Source organism: Prionailurus bengalensis, chromosome C2 (genome assembly GCF_016509475.1).
Source record: "Prionailurus bengalensis isolate Pbe53 chromosome C2, Fcat_Pben_1.1_paternal_pri, whole genome shotgun sequence".
Classification (NCBI taxonomy): Eukaryota; Metazoa; Chordata; class Mammalia; order Carnivora; family Felidae; genus Prionailurus; species Prionailurus bengalensis.
The window spans coordinates 87,784,834-87,804,490 of NC_057350.1; the positions used below are offsets into that span (position 1 = coordinate 87,784,834).

At 40.2% G+C, this 19,657-nt stretch overlaps 1 protein-coding gene across 1 annotated transcript in view; it reads right to left on the reverse strand.

Moving 5' to 3' along the window:
• The window catches only part of USP13 (ubiquitin specific peptidase 13), a 117,366-nt gene that overhangs the window by 20,747 nt on the left and 76,962 nt on the right, over window positions 1–19,657 (reverse strand). Inside the window, exons 11-17 of the mRNA XM_043594848.1 lie at window positions 19,172–19,297; window positions 17,296–17,449; window positions 14,737–14,911; window positions 8,117–8,205; window positions 5,665–5,787; window positions 4,019–4,045; window positions 837–980 (exon numbers count right to left, since the gene is read on the reverse strand). Coding sequence (XP_043450783.1) covers window positions 837–980; window positions 4,019–4,045; window positions 5,665–5,787; window positions 8,117–8,205; window positions 14,737–14,911; window positions 17,296–17,449; window positions 19,172–19,297 — 838 coding nt within the window. The remainder of the gene's footprint in view (window positions 1–836; window positions 981–4,018; window positions 4,046–5,664; window positions 5,788–8,116; window positions 8,206–14,736; window positions 14,912–17,295; window positions 17,450–19,171; window positions 19,298–19,657) is intronic.

A 19,657-nucleotide genomic window follows, 5' to 3' on the forward strand; every position in this document is an offset into this window, starting at 1 on the left:
CTGTCTACTTTATTAAGGTATAATTCACACACCCTATAATTCACCCACTTGAAGTGTACACCCAGTGGTTTTCAGTAAACAATATTGCCCACTCAACAGACTACAGTATAGTGTAAACATAACTTTTATACACACTGAAAACTAAAAAATCCATTTGATTCACTTTATTGTGGTGGTCTGGAACTCAACCTACAACATCTCTCTGACATATGCCTATATGTCCCACATCTTTCCACTGGTCTTTTTGCCACTGAATTACATACTTTAAAAGGTGAATTATGGGATGCCTAGGTGGCTTAGTTGGTTGAGCACCCGACTTCAGCTCAGGTCACGATCTCACAATTCGTTGGTTCAAGCCCTGCATCAGGCTCTGTGGCGACAGCTCAGAGCCTGGAGCCTGCCTCAGATTCTGTGTCTCCCAATCTCTCTCTGCCCCTCCCCCACTCACATTCTGTCTCTGTCTCCCAAAAACAAATAAACATTTTTAAAAAGGTGAAAATAAACAAATAAATAAATAAATAAATCTAAAGTACTCACTAAAAAAAAAGGTGAATTATATCTCAGTAAAGCTATTATTTAAAAAAACAGAGAGAGTGAGAGTAAAGATTAACACTGTGACTGCTCCACAGGCAAAGTGCCACCTCACTGAAGCAGAAAAAAAAGTGACCTAAAAAGTTAAATTATGAGGGACAGGAAAAAGTGAGCTAAGAAGCTAAATCATGAGCTAAAAAGTCATTTTCTGGGACACATTCAGAGGACATGTTAGTATCTCCATGGCTTAGCAACACTGAAGATCTCATCAGACTCCAAAGCTATTCCCCTTTCCAACCACTGACCTGGCTCTTCCATGTGAACAATGATCCAGTTGAAGGCCACTTCAGCTCCCATATTTCCAGTAAAGTACACAGCCTTCCGACACGCTTCTAGAGGGAAACCCATCTCGGCCAGCTGCATCACTGATGACTCATCAATGTCTGAGGCTATGGGGCACAACAGAATATTCTGGTGTAAAAATGTAAACTCTCTTCTTGTCTTAACTTCTCCTCACCCACTATCCACGTGCTATCCAAACAAAGTGCTATATTTTTGGTGGTTTAACTTTGTTTTGTTGTGTTTTAAGTCATCCAAATATTTAGCTATTTGAGCTGAGTTTATATCTGACCTAAATAGGAACCATGTTAATTACCTGGACAGCCCAAGCACGGAAAAACAATTCCCTAATTTCATAAGGGGAGATTTGGTATATTCCCAGAACCATTTCAACCTCTCAGATCATCTCAAGACCTTTCCTATAGCAGTTCTTCTATGACTGAAATCTGAAGAGAAAAGAATTATCTACAGGCCTAAAAGCCTATTCTTTAAATCCCATAGGAAATTATACCAGGCCTTTAGGAAAATATATGTATTTTATATATACCAGGTCAAAGGAAATAATCAGCTCTGGGGAAATGGAGAGCCCAAATGTTAAGTAGAAAAGACAGAATATGTTCTGTAATGGTATACATTTAAGATTTTGAAAGAGATAGCCTTTATAAACCTAACTTGGGCTTGGACACAGAGCATTTTCTTTTCTTTTCTTTTCATAATAATAGATAGATGTTGGTGGAGATGTGTGTGCATACGTATGTGTGTGTGTGTGTGTCCATGTGTATACATAGAAGCACATGTCTGTATATGTATAATGTACAAAAATATACATTAAAACCTACAGGCATGTGTATCTATATATATGTACATGTACACACATACACACATAAATACATGCATGTATAATGCATACATATATATAGGCCAATAAATTTTTTGTATATACTTTTGCACAAGTATATACATGTTTATATAGATACACATACATGTATGCATAAATGCACACATAAACACCTACATAGTGCTCTCAAATTATCCAACAATTAGGGGGGAAGAGGAGCACAAAATATATCCCTCATGTTTTCCGTGTCGTGACGTCTCTACTGAAAATTCTGCCAAAGACAGCAATTAGTAGAACATAGTAGTAGTAGAACTGAGGATGAGAGATATCTTTTCTATAAAAATTATATCCAAAATGTATTTATCATACAAGGAATATACACAGAACATCCTATCAAGACCAAATTTTAAGAAAGCAATGATTTAAGACAACAGTGGCTCCCAAGTTGTGTTGTATGGTGGTCTTGTGTTCCAAGAGAGATGTCACTATTGAACCACAAAACAAGGGGTTTCCATGGCCAAATTAGTTTTAAAATCTACATTCTCTATTCTCCCCTTAGAAATTCACAAGGTGCATCAGCATAGTGAAGACTCAAACATCCTGTAATAAAGACTCCTACAGTAAAGAAACTAGGAAGCTCTATAGGATACCTTTCAACATCTTGTAAGACTCTAATGTTCCCTACAATGCAGTTTAAGAAGCGCAGCTCAATAAATGGTGTATGTATGTCTATAATAACATATTAGATTGAAAGCGTTTAATTCCATTTTTGTGAAAAATTAAGTGAGCCAGGCATGGGTCAAGGACAGGGGAAGGATATGTGCCAAGAGTTAACAGTGATTATAGACGGGCGATGAAACCATAGTTGGCTCCTACTGCTAATCCATAATTTATAAATACCTTTTTACTTTCATAATAAGAAAATAATCAAAGTTATTCTTTTTAAAAATCTGAGAAAGGAAGGATGCAAATGTTAAACAATCCCAGATCACTCTATTTCTCCTGTTGAGTACAGGTAATTGCTGATAAGACGGCAGGCTCAGATCTAGGAGGAAATCAATGGCCAAACCATTAACACTGGAAAATGGCTGAGTGCTTCCAATCAGAGACAGACTCCTCTGGCATTCAGGTCCAACCACCCATCACCTCCCCTGGGGCAAAAGCCTTGCAAGGACAGCTCTCTGGAGGATCTGGAGCAGCCAGCAAACCGCTCACATTCCAGAAAAGGTCAAGTGGCATGAAAAGCACATTTGACTCCTAGATCTGGTTCTGGTCCCAGCTCTTCGGTCTCTGAAGTTTTCTGGGTCTTAATTTTATACTCTGTAAAAGGTTACCTGCCCTGCCCTTCTTACTGTGAAAATCAAATAAGAACCTGGATTTTGCATGAATAGTAAAACTATTTATCATTGGAAGAATTTATGAAATAATAAATGCAATATAACTCATGGTAACCATTTAAAAGTAGTAACAGCCATTGTTATTGTTATAGATTATGCACAGAGACAATGGCTTTCCCAAGACCTTTGCTGACCGTAACAGCTTCTTCTAGCAAAGAGCAAATTGTAATTGACCAAGGAAAAGAAATGTGGAGGTCTAAGCCACATGATCAATCATTTGCAAAATACATGAACTTCTAAATTAACAATAGTTTGTCTCCAGGAGAGCTTTGTAGATAAAAAGATTGAGAGTATTTAGTGTTAAACATTCCTTCTTCCTCCTAATTAATCTCTAAATATTCATTATAAATAGTTTATTATGTTCTTTTCAGAAAACCAAGAGTACCAATTCCCACAGGATTAAGGAACTAAAAGTCTACAAAATTAACACAATCCAATGACACTAATAACCTTTAGGGTATTAATTAATACAGCCATGTCCTGTCCAACAGCAGGAGTGGAAAAAATGCTGGGCCACAGTGCCATCATTGCTCTAGAGCCCTACTCATGGCCAGAGTGGGAAGAAATGGCATCATTAGCCCACCTTCACACCTGAGGAAACTGAGGCTCAGAGAAGTTAAGTAAATTTTTCTAGGTTGCACAGTCATAAATGGCAGGGCCAGGTTTCCAATCCGGGGCTGGTTGGCTTTCATCCTGATGATCACTCTTCTGAGCTACAGAGCCATTTAATCACCATGTCACTGGTTTACATTTACTGGTAACTCAAATTGCAGATGAAGAATCATTCCTACCCAGGAAAAAGCTATACACATACACATGTAGAGAACAATGCCCCTTTATTGAATTCCCAAAGATAAATGTCAGACCCATGACAACTGTAGGACAACTGAGAAAAATTTCGAAAGATACATACGGTCTATCAGTTGGTTCATCAGGCGATCTGAAAATTAAAGGAGAGGGAAGAAATGAGACCAAAGCATGGCAAAGAGTTTTAGAGAAAAAAAAAGAATTCATGCAGGGCACTCTCTAATCCCTCAACCCCGAGGGATTCCACACTGTTGTCAACCACTCAGCTCCCCCCAACACATACCACCAAGTCTGTACAATATGAAATCATCACAGTAGGGAGTGAAAATAAACAAGGTTTCAGGCATTTCAATCAGATAAAACATGATGCTCTGGTTATCACCTTAATGAATGAAATGATTTATCTCCCTGTATTTCTAAGAACTCTATATAATTACAAACTAAGGATTCTGTTAGAAACATCAGAGAAAGCAGGAGCAGTTCTAATGAACTATAAACCATCTTGTATTTCTCTGATGCTCACACTGATCTCTGCTCTCTGGCCCCTTGAATGGACCACCTATGCCACATAACAGAGTGTGCCACGTAGAGTTCCATTCCCTACTTTCCATACTCTACAATTTAGCATTTGCCTTAGCACTAGAGAATAATGGAACATAGATGCCTATCTTGAATATGATCTTGCTCCTTCTGGATTCACCTTACCCTTCTTTGGCACCTGAACTTGGTCACCAATAATATTCAATGCTCAACTAATGAAAAACCTTTGGTAGAAGGGGCCCAAAGTGCTCTATCACTATTAATTCACCTAATTAACTGATTAAAAAGGTGAACAGTAAATAGATACGTAAGCAAATGAAACCACAATGAAACCGATTTCATCAGTAACTGAGCTAACAATAAAACCAAGATTTTTTGTCCCTGTCCTCCGATCCACAAAGATGAAGCAATTCTTTTCTGTATGTCCTTTTCCCTTAAAAAGTTAAGTATTCTAGGGGTGCCTGGGTGGCTCAGTTGGTTGGCATCTGACTTTGGCTCAGGTCATGATCTCACAGTTCATGAGTTCAAACCCCGCTTTGGGCTCTGTGCTGACAGCTCTGAGCTCAGAGCCGGCTTTGGATTCTGTGTTTCCCTCTCTCTCTGCCCCTTCCCCACTCATGCTCTCTGTCTCTGTCTCTGTCTCTGTCTCTCTCTCTCAATAATAAACATTAAAAAAAATTTTTTTAAGTTAAGTATTTCTAAATAAAAATTTATTCTTCACAGAGCCAGCTGCTCCTTTGTATGAAACAGTGACTAAGCTGGGGAGGTAAAATGTGGTCAAGATTTTTAAAACCAACATGCACTATTGAACTTCCCTTCTGTCTGTCCAACCATACTCCCAAGAGGACACAGCTCCTCAAAACTAAAAGCCTACTGAAAACACACTCCTTATCTTCCCTACAGGTCCGTTTGGGGGAAGGAGAGGCAGAGGAAGCCAGAGGCAACATAACCTAAAAACTGTTTGGAGATTTGCTGCCCTCTGTTGCCAGTGATTTCTGCAGGTCCATTTCATTTACTCATCATGGGTCTGTGCTTCCTCCCGTGACTAATTTAAGTTTATTGTTGCAGCCAGGCCTCCTACTGTATGTCTGTGGTAGGTTAAACACAGGAAAATGGCCAACGGACAACAGAGTGGTGGAAGAGAAGAGACTCTTCATCTTCGGGTGGGGCAGGGAGACAGTAAGAGAACATCCTCCTGACAGAAGATGGTACCTTTTGAGTCATCAGGAATGACGATAGGGGGGCTGATGTCCGGAAGTTCCTCCTCTCCTGGCTGTAACCCCCTGGCTCGGAGATGGTTGATATCAAGTAGGTCTGGCATGTCAATAGAAACGTCTGAAAAATTAGAGAGATTACATTCACCAACTCTCCAAAAACCCACAATCACCCCCTAAAACCAGCACCTCTAACTCTTATGTACATGTGTCTAAGCAGAGCTAAGGGATGCTTTTCAGTTCCCTGGAGTAGATCACTGGACCAGTAAACTCACTGAGACTAGTTAAATTTAATGAAGAAGCAGAGGGAAAGTACAGAACATTTCACACTGAACAAGCAAGAGGTTGTAAACTGGGAACCCAAAGACTATTTGTGGCCCAGACACTTTGTTTAATGTTTTTAAAATGTTGGCAACAAATTCCAATTTTTAAATCATTAGATTTCATTTAAATATCCCTATTTCCAGCTTATTTTGAAAAGCAGAAAGCTATAGCATATTCTCAAATGGTAATAACTGCCTGGGTCAGCTTCCACTCTAGACAATATGTGCCCTAGAGCCTATCACAGACCCCACTGCTGCCTACTGATCCTGAGCATCATATTTGTGCTATTCTGATTCTTCTGGCAAAGAAATGTTTTTCTAAGCCATGTCTTTATCCAAAGTGGAAATACCCAAGAAAGACCAAGATAGCCAGGTTACTCATTTCTTATATCCAATGTACTTCTTTCATTTACATTAATCCCTGTGCTTGTTAGGCATTTGAGTTTGCAGCCCCTAGATTATGCCTTTTCTCAGATCATGACAGGCACTGCGATCATTCTAACCAAGGTAATAAAGAATGAAGTTTTAAAGAAATAAAATTGAATCTTAAGTGTATTAGGCTTGGGGTATTTTTTTTTAACTGCTCAGGTCAGTTGTTATTGTGCTGACTTACTTAAATACAAAATTTATTAGTCTAAAAGTCTGCTGAGATTTAGTGTTCTATTCAGTAATGACAATAATGAAAAATGGGTCCCAATGTTGGTGTGGGATAGGTCTCTTGGGCTAGCACACAGAACCTGAAAATACTATCCCCAAAACTTGCTATGATGTCAGATAAATAAATCCTATTTTAAAACAACAACCCAGAGAAAAAGCTTAGTTAAAAAAATTTTTTTTCAATCTCAGGGGATAGCAAAAACAAACATAATGTCCAACAAAGTCAATACAGTTGTTCCTCAACAGAAAAATTCAGGTTCATTAAAGCTTTGAGGCTCCTTTAAATTCAGCAAGTCTATGAAATCTGATCTGAATTTTTACAGAAAATCCAATGACAAAGAAAAATAAGAAAGCTGTTTCCAAAGCAGTTAAAAGCCTTTAGAAGAAAGCAGTTTTCTCTCTCAGGTACTTCTCAGGTCCACAGAGGAAAGGCTGAGTGATGATCATCCTGCCCACAAAATCATTTCACCAAGAAAATCGAAGATGTGCTGCAGAATCAGTCACGGCCCTGCACAAGGTCACGTGGCAAGCAAGTGCCATGTCAATGGAGTGCTAGAGGTTCTGGGGAAATCTGTCCTGCTGATTTTACATTCTTTCTACCTACCCCCTTCAGATGAGCAGATGAGTGCTTAATTAACCAGTATAAGACCTGAGTTATTTTTTAAGCCCTCAAAACCAGAAAATCTTTAAGACTGGCAAGCAGCCTGAGCTACCTGCTTGAGAAATGACAAAGAGTAAAACTGTCCATCCGGCACTGAAGACAGCCTAGTAACACCTTGATGTTGGATCATGACGATGGAGAAAATGTTCTCATACATTGTCTAGAAAACTAACCTCTAACAAAGGCTTCTGAAATTAGCAAGAAAAAAACCCAAGTAAGGCAAAAATCAAATCCCTTTTTTGACTATTTAATGCAACTGACTATACTCATTTTGTTATTAATAAAATTTGTATGATTTAAGTGACTGTTCTCAGCCACACCTGCCTATCTTAGAGGCAGAGGAGAAATAATAAGAGGAGCATGTACCTTCAATTACCTGCACCTCCAAGTGTGGTCTCTGGACCAGCAGCACCAGCAGCATCAGTATCACCAGGGAGCTTGTTAGAAATAAAGAATCCCAGGCCCCACCCCAGACCTGCTGAATTAGCACCTGCATTTTGCCAAGATCCCAGATAATTTGTGTGCATGTTAAAGTTTGGAAAGCATGGTTTATTTGATAATGTGGAGATGTCATTTTCACTCTCAGAATCCAGTCATCCCAGAATGCATCACTACAGGGGTGGGCAGCATGTGATAGTTTTTATTATGAGTGCAAATCATATACTGTGACTCAAAAGAGAAAGGTGAGGACAATGGAAAAAGAACGAAATGGAACTATTTCTGACAGCCAACCACATGGGCCCTTTCACACGCCATTTTTTTAATGGCTAATTTGATGTTTCAAGCAAAAGCATGCAAAAGATACCTACCAAATTTTTTGGGAACCCAGTCAAGACCAAAAGTGAACTTCTTTATCTGCACTACCAAGTATTCAGGGAATGAGGCAAAGCGAGATGTTCTGGGAAACACAAGGGGATTAGATCAATGAAACAAGGCAATCAGAATCATGATTATAGTTCATGAAGCATCCAAAGCTTTGTCTGAGGCACACCTGGCAGTTCCAGTGACTGCACTGAGAAGGAAGGACACTCAAACAGACACAAGCGGACACACACTCACCCGCAACCAGTCATTCTTCCTGGCCTTTTCCCAAGGAGAAAATGTTTAACGGAGGAGAAGGTTGTCCTTAGAGAGTGATTTGGAGCATGGTGCAAAATTACACTTTTATTTTGTTGTGGCATTTTGTATTTCTGAAAAGTACTTTTCAACTGTAGACATCTTTTTCTAAAACCCTTGCTAGAATTTAGTACAGTTTAGTACCCCTGAAAAACGCAGAGGTTAGGGGTGCTGAACCCCCCATGGAATCAAAAATCCACATATAACTTTTGACTCCCAAAAAACTTTACTAATAGTCTACTGTTGACCAGAAACCTTACCAATACCATAGAGTCAATTAAACATATTTTATGTTATATGCATCATATACTGTATTCTTACCGTATAAATACGCTAGAGAAAATATAACACTGTACTGTAAAAAACCCACTGGACCCACACAGTTCAAACCCATGTTGTTCAAGGACCAACTGTGTGTGTGTCTGTGTGTGTGTGACTGTGTGTGTGTGTGTGTGTGTGTGTGTGTGTGTGTATTATCTACAGGATAATACGTGCATGTACTACATGTTTGTATGTGGGGTTTGAAAAGCTTCACAAGTTGGGGCGGCTAGGTGGCTCAGTCGGTTAAGTGTCTGACTTCGGCTCAGGTCATAATCTTGCAGTTTGTGGGTTTGAGCGCCATATTGGGCTCTGTGCTGACAGCTAGGAGCCAGGAGCCTGCTTCAGATTGTGTGTCTCCCTCTCTCTCTGCCCGGCCCCCACTCACACTTTGTCTCTGTCTCTCAAAAAAAAATGAATAAACATTAAAAAAAATAAGAGGAAAAAAGAGAAACAGAAAAAAAAGAAAAGCTCCACAAGCAATCCTGACATACCCCCAATCTCTGCTCCCACAGAGAATCACTATCTTACAGCACAAAGTTGACATAAGGAGGGTTTATTGAAACTTTGGTTGAGGTTGACTACTGAAAATGCCAACACCTCATTAAAATACTACTGTATCTAAAATCCATGATCATGTGAATCCTGAATATATATAAATATATATACATAATGAGATAAGCATCTAAAATATCTAAATCTGACCTTACATTTTTAAATTAATACATATGGTCAATATCTCGAGTTTCCCTTCAAACTTTCAGGAATTGTCTAGACTTTAGTTTGACAATTTCATGCAGACTATTTACCTACTATACCAAATTCAAGCCCCAAATTCAAGCTCATTCTCTCCACATTTATCACCTTGTTTATAACAACCATTTCTATGTGAGTGTCAATGTGGATATGGTAGGTTATGTAAAAAAGAAAATAAGCTGTAGACAGATACCATGTCTTAAAATGAAAGATTCTCGAACACCGTCCCCACAAACTCTACTTTTCATATCTAAGTCATTGCCTTCTACCTGGAATGCAGTGGGCCCAGAATTCAGAAAGCAAATACAAATGCATTGCTGCCCCCTAGTGTAGAAGAAAAGCCATAGTACAGGGACAAAACACTATCCAAAAATGGGTCAAAATGATGTGGATTTGGGTCTAGAATATGCTATTTAATTCACTCCAATATGGACAAATCACTGACCCTCCCTGAGGCTCCATTTTCACATCTACAAAACAGATTTCTTAATCATATCTACTTGCCAGGACTATGCAATGTTCATAAAATGATGTGAAAGCACTTGGCACACTAGAACATATACTATGTATACCGAGGGAATTAGCACGATTATTTTGTCATAAAAGAGCTAGAATCCATGGCATTGAACACTGACTTGGTCTATCACTGACCTGTTTTTTGTCCCAAGCAAGTCACTTAACCTCTCTGTATCTCAAATTCTCCAACACAAGGATGGTAGAAGGGTCCAAGCAATAATGTAAGGGAGTTCTTTAAAAAACAGGAACTTAACGATCCTAAGGAACTTATCTATTATTACCCTGGTTCATTCTCCAGAAACTGTAATATTATCTCTAATTAGGCTTCCTACCTTCTGAGAAGCAATAATAAACATCATTCTGACTCCAATATAGCCAAGTCCTAATTTCACCAAAATCCAACCAACTCCAGCTGCAGTATTTTCAACTAATGTAAAAATGTCACCTCTCTGACCTCTTCTTCTTACCACACCAACTTAAAAGCTGGAAAATATGTAATAGTGAGATCAGCCAAAAGTCATCAGTATATCAGTTATTTCCAAAATGTGGTCGAAAAGCCCCAAGACTCTTAAAATTGCTCTGTGGTCAGTATCTGGGTGAGTAAATCAGCTGGTGATACCATGGGCAGTGCAGGGAACTGGAGGCTGGGGTGTGGTGGGAGAGGGGTGGATAATTTAACACATCCCTTTGTTATGGGTAACTAACTACCAACCTAAGAGTACTAGAAATCAGATTAGATGAGCCCACATTATATTTACCCTGTTAGGTAAACATGCTATATATTATATTCATCTTTGTAGCCTGTAGAGGGTCTCAAATTGAATCACACAGACAGTAACTGCTCAATATATATCTGTTCAAAATAATCTCAAAATCAGTAATGTGCATTCATTAATTGCAGGTTTGGGGCATCAAGTGTGTTAGTTAAATCTAGCAAAAAGTGTAAATTATGCACCACTTACTCTTTTATTCCTAAAATTAATTCCTGGAAATTAAAATTTTTCCTGAAAGACCATTAGACTGTAAACCATTCAAAAAGATCTAGGTAGACACACAGCAAATTTACCTCAAAAAACTGCTATGGGGACTAAATCAGTTAGTATACAAAGTGCTTAGAATTGTGCCTGACAACACTGTTGCACTGTCTACTGACAACCTATTATCATCACTTAAAGTATATCAATTGTTTGCCAATCATAATCAAGGCAAAAACACTATGAAAGCCTTAATAAGAAAATATATAAGCTGTCCTTCTCTGTGAAATTAATATTGTCCACTGTATTGAAAACCTGGCAACTAAAAAAATACAATTATATTCTTTCCATTGAATATGTTGAAAATATGACAATTAATCAACCACAGTCCAACTGTATAACCTAAGGCAAGAAAAAAAAGGAAAGGAAAGATAAAAACAACGGTAATAGTAATTACAGCATGTGAGGCACTATACAAAGCACTCTGCATAGTTTATCTTGCCTTAACCTTCACCCCAACCCTAGGAAGAAACTATTATTATCCTGGTTTACAGATAAGGAAACAGGAGCTTAGGGAGATGAAGTCACTTGGCCAAGGTCACATATCAGTAAGTTCTACACTGGGGATTAAACATTGCCTGTCCATTCAAAGCTTGCACTCTGGAATCCTACACTGTACTTTCCTCTTCATAAATGATAAAAGTCCACACAAAATCTCTCCCTATTGACCCTTCCCCTGTGAGCTGCTTAAAGGCAGGAACTAGGTCTTGTTCAACTCACTGCCTAGAATATTCCAGGTGAACAATAATACTTGCTAGGTGAATGAAATGTCCAAACACTAATATTCTTCCCAGAGACTGTCTGTTCAGAACTATTTGAAGAAAGAGTCTTTATTCTGGTCTATACTGACTGAAGATCTACAGAAAGGACATGTCTTTGCCTCTTCCTGGTCTTTCAGTGTCTGGGTCTAACACAAGAAAAATTCAAGACCCTAAACTAATATAAGGAGATTGTGTCTATATTGCTAGAAATAAGAAAAAGAAAAAAAATCTTTTAGGAATCTCCTGAACTGTGTCTCCCAAAACTAATACTTGAAACATGATAAGGCATAATAAGGAATATGCAAGGCTTTGTATAAGGGTTATAAGGATATAAGCAGATACGAAATGATAAGGGAAATTGGATACTATGTAACAGAGGAATTAAGAGTTTAAACTTTGAACTCAATAGATCTGAATGAATTCCAGGTCTGCCACTTACTGGCCAATTATTTCTCCTTTTATCTCCTCATCCATAAAATGGGGAGAATGGCACCCACTTCACAGTAGTACCAAGAGGATTAAATGACAATTGATGGTAAGTGCTTAACACATGACCTGGAATAATAAATGGACCAAAAAATGGTAGCTGCTTTATTAACCTAACATTGTCTTCTCCTTTTCCACAAAGACCAGTTTTCAATTATTAACAACTGGATACATCCAGTATTAATTTTTTTCATATACATAAAAGAATGAGAGCATGTATGTATGTAAAAGACAGAGAAAAGGAATAAACGTGTTTAATATCTACTGTCAAGGATTAGAGAAAGCAGAAACCCCGCCTCTAGAGAGTTATGTTAGCACTGCCTACAACTAAATATTTTGTAGCGCTTGAGGAAAAAACCAGGTAAGCAAGCATCATTCCTCCATTACAGATGCAAGAAGGACACTGGGTGGTGACTGTGCCCTGGGATAGAACATAGGCTGGGAAGTGGACACAGGAGAAGGATCTAGATCTCCTGATCACTCACCCTGGGGTGAGAGCCTTTGTCTCTGGAAAGCTAATGCCTCCCAACTCCATTTTAACGATGGGCCTTTTCCAAGTGATAAGAAGGCTCCTTTCTGCAGGCCCAGAGAGTGTGTCACACCTTGCACTTCTAAGACACAAGGCTACTTTTCTGAAGAACAGAAAAGGGTAGCCAAGCAGACAGGTATATGAAGAACAACTCTGCAGCTTACATCTGATGCTGGGGACTTTCTAGGTGGCCAGGTCCCCTGATCACTTCTATATCCCATACATAAACAGAATTAAAGCACAAAGAGAGAAGGATAACTGTTTGAGAAATCTTCCACCTACTGTCAATAATTAAAGCAAAACAAAACAAAATAAAATAAAATTGTTATGTTGTATACCTTAAACTTACACAGTGTTATTATATCTCAATATATCTATATATGTCAATACCTCAATAGTATCAATGATATCTCAATAAAGCTGGAGGAAAAATAATTAAAGAAAGTGGGTCTACCACTAAGATACTGTGTAGACGTCTAACTGCCCAATGATGTCTCCAAGTTGCAATGAAGTAAATTTCACACATTTACCACACCAACTCATCAATGTTTCTCTGCAAGGACACACATACAACACACACACACACACACACACACACACACACACAACACAGACCCTGTAACTCAGCAATCCTAGGATAAAAACTTACTTCACATCGAATAACTGATAAAGGAATGGAAAATTATTAACCTCATTTGGATATGAACAACATTTAAAACAATCATTTTAAGAAATTATGGCTTTTTTTAGCTCTTTGAAATAAATCTTCGTGCTTTCCCATTTTTAACATATGAAGTCAATCATCTGAAACAAAGAAGAATCCCAGGGATGGCTGTTCCAGAGAATAAAGGATTTAGGTTTGACGGCTACTTGAGGTGATAAAACATCCAGCAGTAGCTCTTCAGCCTTCATTCCCCTTTCACATCAACTAGATAGAGCTCAATTTTTGTCAGGAGGAAAGATGGCCAAAGAATATCTAAAAGGAGTGGGGGTGCCTGGGTGGCTCAGTTAAGCATCTGACGTTGGCTCGTGAGCTCATGATCTCACAGCTGGTGGGTTCGAGCCCTGCATCGGGCTCTGTGCTGACAGCTCAGAAACTGGAGCCTGTTTCAGATCTGTGTCTCTCTCTCTGTCCCTCCCCCACTCGTGCTCTGTCTCTCTCTCTTAAAAATAAATTTAAAAAACAAAGAATACCTAAAAGGAATAAAATTCCCAGAACCAAACTTCCAGACCTCCCTTCATTTTATGTGACTATGAGGACTTTACACATTTGACTGTATAAAATCGATTAAGGTGTCAAGTGCAGAAAAAAAAAAAAAAACTTATGTACCTGACAATGAGGCACACAATGTGGAAACTGAACACCTCCTAGCTAAGTCCTGAGCAGCTCATTTGAACAAAGAGCAGGAGCCCTATGTCCACTTTGAAATACCCTGAGAGCCCTGGTCACCAAGTTCTAAGCCAAATTTTTAATTATGGAATTAAACTATATCATATGGAGTTTAAATATTGAAGACTATCATGAGTATTTCCATAATTTCTTCATTAATATCATTCTTACCATGGGGTTGGGGTAGGGGGTTGTTGGAGTTCTTGACTACATCCTCTTGGAAAAAAGAAATTTCCTAATAGAGGATAAACCACAGCCTTGCCTTTAAAAAAAAAAAAAAAGCATTCCCTCCCTAGCACATAATATAAATTATGAACATTTTATTGGACAGGTCTCATACAAGTGAGCTCTATAATTAGGGTTGTATGATTCATTATCCCATCTCACGTGAGCAAGCATGTGCAGACTTATACAGTTCCCTGCTACCTCTCCCCTAGCCATTCCCCACCTGTCAAGGGTCCCCCCTCACCCCACTCCCACCATACAAGAACACACACACAGGTGCACACATATACACACTTACTTAACACCCGCAGACTTTGCTTGTAGGGCGCTGCTCCAGAAGTCATCGACATTTTCTGGTTCAGAAAAGGCCTGAAGGCAGGCACTAAATGGTATCTTGGCGCGAACCAACTCAGGAAGGGGTCTTCTGTTTGCTTCTGCTTCCCTTCTCGTTAATTCATAGGCAATCAGTTCATCTGAGTAAAAGAGCACATGAATGACCTTGTACTCACTCTTATCTTCTTAAAGTGAAAAACTCCCCCTTTGGCCAACCTTCCCGAAGGCTTCTGGGCTGGGGCAAGATTGCTTACTTGTTGCCCTCCACAGATCCAGAAAAGCCTGCTGAAAGGCTGATCTTGAGCCATCTTTAAAGTGGCACTGACAGACCGCATGAACCATTCATATTTTTTTTTGCCTGTTCTTCTTTGAGACTGACAGGAGGGACCTGTGAACTCCAGCCCAGATCAGAGGTTCTGCCCTCATGTGTAATGTGAGTGATGCAGGAACCTGGTCTTTCATTCGTCCAGAGGTCAAGGCTGGGATTACCCAAATGCCACCTTCCAATCACAAAGTCTTCACACCAGAGAATTTCACACTGAAAGAGACCCAAGGGTCATCTCTTCATTCTGATTAGAGGTCATGGAGGGTATGGACCAAAGAGCAAGAAGACCTATAGGGGCCAGAGTCCTCTACCACACACACCCTGTGATTCTAACCAATGCTGCCCAGACAACTCAGGTTGAGGTTACCCACCACCTCAGATAGCAGAGCCACCAACCTAGAAGGCCTTTTACACTATTCCTGCTCAAACAATTAAAATACCAAGGGAAAAAGAAAACATCACATCATCAACTTCCCAAGAGTCAGCAGATCTGCTCTTGGAAACCGCCTATTAAGTCAAAATTTTATATAATTTTGAAAGGGCCTTTTTGGGAATTCCTTTTGTTAACCAAAAAAAAAAAAACCAAAATAAAACAAATTACTCCTGAATTATCAGTTTTTAAGCACCCTTATGTACCTATGTGTTTTCTTAAGCACATCTGAGCATGGGTTTAAAATTCATTGTCCAGCCCACCATCAGTTTATGATATACTTATATCTAGGATGCCAGCATTAGGTGTTCCCAACAATCAATTCCCAGAGACTAAATTATAAATCTCCTTTCTGAAAAAGAATAGTTACTACTCATAAATCATAAACACTGAGTTATAGAGGATCACAGAACTGAGTAGAATATCCCCAAGGCTGGCAAGAGAAAGCAATCAAGCCTTATTCTAAAACAGAAATAAACCACAGACCCCTACCCTCATTTCTACATTATATAATGAATAAGAATTTTAAAACTGGTCCAAAGTTGCAGGAGCTTATAGAAAATGGAAATCATTTCATCTTAAAATCATCATAATCCTCATTAGCACAACAAACTGACCCCCCCCCCAAAAAAAGGGAAAAAGGCCACCCACTGAGTTGTTGACCTTCACAGAAATGACCAGTTCATAGGACATAAGTAACATAGTAGATAATACCCTTCCTCTATTCTGCTTGGGAAGAACGAGATAAACAAACTGAAGGAACCTTCTCCTGAGACCCCAACCTGGCCACGGTTCCTCTACCTTCTTCTGAAGTCCAGAGACCCTTCTAATGGGTCTTGGTCCTGCCCCACTTCATCTCCCACAGGAGGCATTTTCAATACTCAGAGGTCAAAGCCAGGTTATTTAGAGATCTCTGCTAGAATGTCTCACATCAAAAAATGCAGTTCTGGGGGCGCCTGGGCAGCTCAGTTGGTTAAGCATCCAACTTCGGCTCAGATCATGATCTCACAGTTCGTGGGTTCGAGCCCCGTGTCGGGCTCTGTGCTGACAGCTCAGAGCCTGGAGCCTGCTTCGGAATCTGTGTCTCCCTCTCTCTTTGCCCCTCCCCTGCTCGTGCACTGTCTCTCTTGGTCTCAAAAATAAATAAGACATTAAAAATTTTTTTTTTAAAAATGCAGTTCTGGGGCACCTGGGTGGCTCAGTCAGCTAAACATCTGACTTCAGCTCAGATCATGATCTCATGGTTCGTGAGTTTGAGTCCCACATCAGGTAAGCTCGAGCTACACTTTGGGTGAGCCCACTTCTCCCTTTCTCTCTCCCTTTCTCTCTCTCTGCCCCTTGCTCACTTGCGCCCCCCCAAAAAGAATAAATAAATAAAAAGAACGCAGTTCTGATCATTTCCCTCAGAACTTATAGCACAACTCATGAGTGCTAATGTTCAAAGAACTTTCCACATTTATAATTACAAATAATGTCCCACCAAATTAAGCTGACTCCAAGCCAACTGGTTGGTCAAATTTATAGGCACTAAAATAGGTTTGATCCGTAATCCCTCCAACAAAAACCTGTGATGCGTTGGACTCTTCTCACAAGAAAATCACACGGGGACTGAGGAAACGAGGAAAAGAGACGTGCCAACCAGACACCATCTGGGCTGGGTCTACTCCTGATGCAACTTGGCAGTGACTGAACCGTATTCCTTCTCTCCAGTTCGAGGGTTTTCACGTATGAGAAAGCACACTGCTAGTTTCCCACTTTGGAACCATTACCCTTGTTGGTTGCTGCCTCCATGGCCACAGGTAACTGCATCAGGTAATCCACCCTCTCCGTGTAGCGGACTTTCCGGGTCTGACAGCACTGAATACGTTCTTCCACCAAAAACCGAAAAACATCACTTGGGTTTTCTGAGCCAATGCGGTTCCTCTGAAGATTAGATTATATCAGGTTAGTAAATTTAGGACTATTGAGCCATAAATAAAAACTGGCATAAAACAGAGTATCTATCAATCTGGTGTAGAGATTGGGCATTACTAAGCATTCCCTCTGGGCATGGCAGTTCACCTAGAGTACGTTCATAACAAAACACTGGCATTTCTCTAAAGTCAAAAAATGGGGGACTGGTTAAATAAACTGTAGTTCATCATGTGAATTAACATTATGCAGCCATGAACAGTTATGAAAGAGGGACTGACCTAGATGGAATCAGAAGAAAAGGGGTGAGGGAGCCATACTAAAGACAAGGCAGGGGGGAGGCGAGGGTAATAAAGGATTGCCCTGGAAGAATTAAGACACATATGATATGATCATGTAAATGCATTTGTGTAAATTATATACAAATAAAAAAGAAATCATGCTACATCCAAATATGTAACAATATGGGCAAAACATTCACAACAGGTTAAGTGGAAAGTAATGTTTATAGGGGCGCCTCAGTGGCTCAGTCGGTTAAGCGTCCGACTTCAGCTCAAGTCATGATCTCACAGTTAGTGAGTTCGAGCCCCGCGTCATGCCCTGTGCTGACAGCTTGGAGCCTGGAGCTGCTTCAGATTCTGTCTCCCTCTCTGTCTGCCCCTCCCCTGCTCACACCCTGTCTCTGTCTCTCAAAAATAAATAAACATTAAAAAATTTTTAAAAAGAAAGAAAAGAAAACAATGCTTATGAAACAGTCTGGAGAGAATTAATAAATGCACCCAGGGAGGCACCTGGGTGGCTCAGTCGGTTAAGCATCCGACTCTTGATCTCAGCTCAGGTCTTGATCCCAGGGTCGTGAGTTCAAGTCCCAGTGGTTTTGAAACCTGCTTTAAAAAAATGCACCCAGGGGTGCCTGGGTGGCTCAGTCGGTTAAGCGTCCGACTTCAGCTCAGGTCACGATCTCGCAGTCCGTGAGTTCGAGCCCCACATCGGGCTCTGGGCTGATGGCTCAGAGCCTGGAGCCTGCTTCCAATTCTGTGTCTCCCTCTCTCTCTGCCCCTCCCCCGTTCATGCTCTGTCTCTCTCTCTGTCTCAAAAATAAATAAACGTTAAAAAAATTTTTTTTTTAAAATGCACCCAGAAAGAGACTGGTAGGTCAGACACCAAAATGTTAGCACTGGTTGTTGGTAGGGGCTGTTCTCACTGGTGATTTTTATTTTCTTTCTGCCTTTTTATATTTTCCACAAGAACATGTTTGTAATCAGGAAAAAGCGGCTGTTTTTTAAGAAGGGGAAAAATAGTTTAATCACAAATTCTCAGTAGCTTTGAAAAACCACAGCATTTAATGTGATTTGACTCTGCTGTAAGTAGAACGTGCCCATCTCTTCTGAGTGGTGGCACAAGGACACCAAAGACCACACCCGCCTCTTAAGGAAGTCTGTCATGGAGACCAAAAAACCTGTGAATGAAATTATGGACAAACACTCTTATAAGTACAAATTAAAGAAGAATAGGAAGATCCAGAAGTGCTAGAAAACAGGGACTGAGAAGCGACTCTGCCAAACGGGCTGCGCAGAGCAAGCCTCACACCAATGCCACACGAGCTTGGACCATGAGAGATTCGGGAAAGGGGCGGGGGGGGTGGGCACCCTGGCCACAACACAATGGGCTGCACCTGCGGATTGGGCACACCTCTTACAACGCTTTGAGCAGTTTGGAAAACCGCCTTCTCACCTCTACTAGATTCACCAGGTGCAAGAAGAACTCCTGGGCATCCTGCTGTCTATTAGAGGAGAATTCCGGGTGGCTCTTGCTTACGAAGGCCTTAAACATGCGTGGAGAGATCCCATTCTGTTGAGGCTGAGATGTAAAAATAAAACCAACTTACAATAGTTTCACACACGTTAACAGCACTGAGCAGCCAGCAGGGTAGGGATGACTATAAGTCCCAATTTTCAGATGAGACCACTAAAGCCCACAGAAGTTAAACAGTGATGACAGCCAACATTCACTGGACGTTTAGTGTGCAGCAGGCACCGCACTAACGAAACACAGGAGAAACACCTCCACTCTCTAAAGAAAGGCATTATTCGACCCATCTTCACAGGACATGCTCCAAGGCAGGCCATTATGGCCCACTTCAGGGCAGGCGAGAGAGGCAGGAGTGGGGGTTCTCTGAAGGAGGCCAAAGGGGAGGAGAGCTCTGCAGCACCCCCTTCC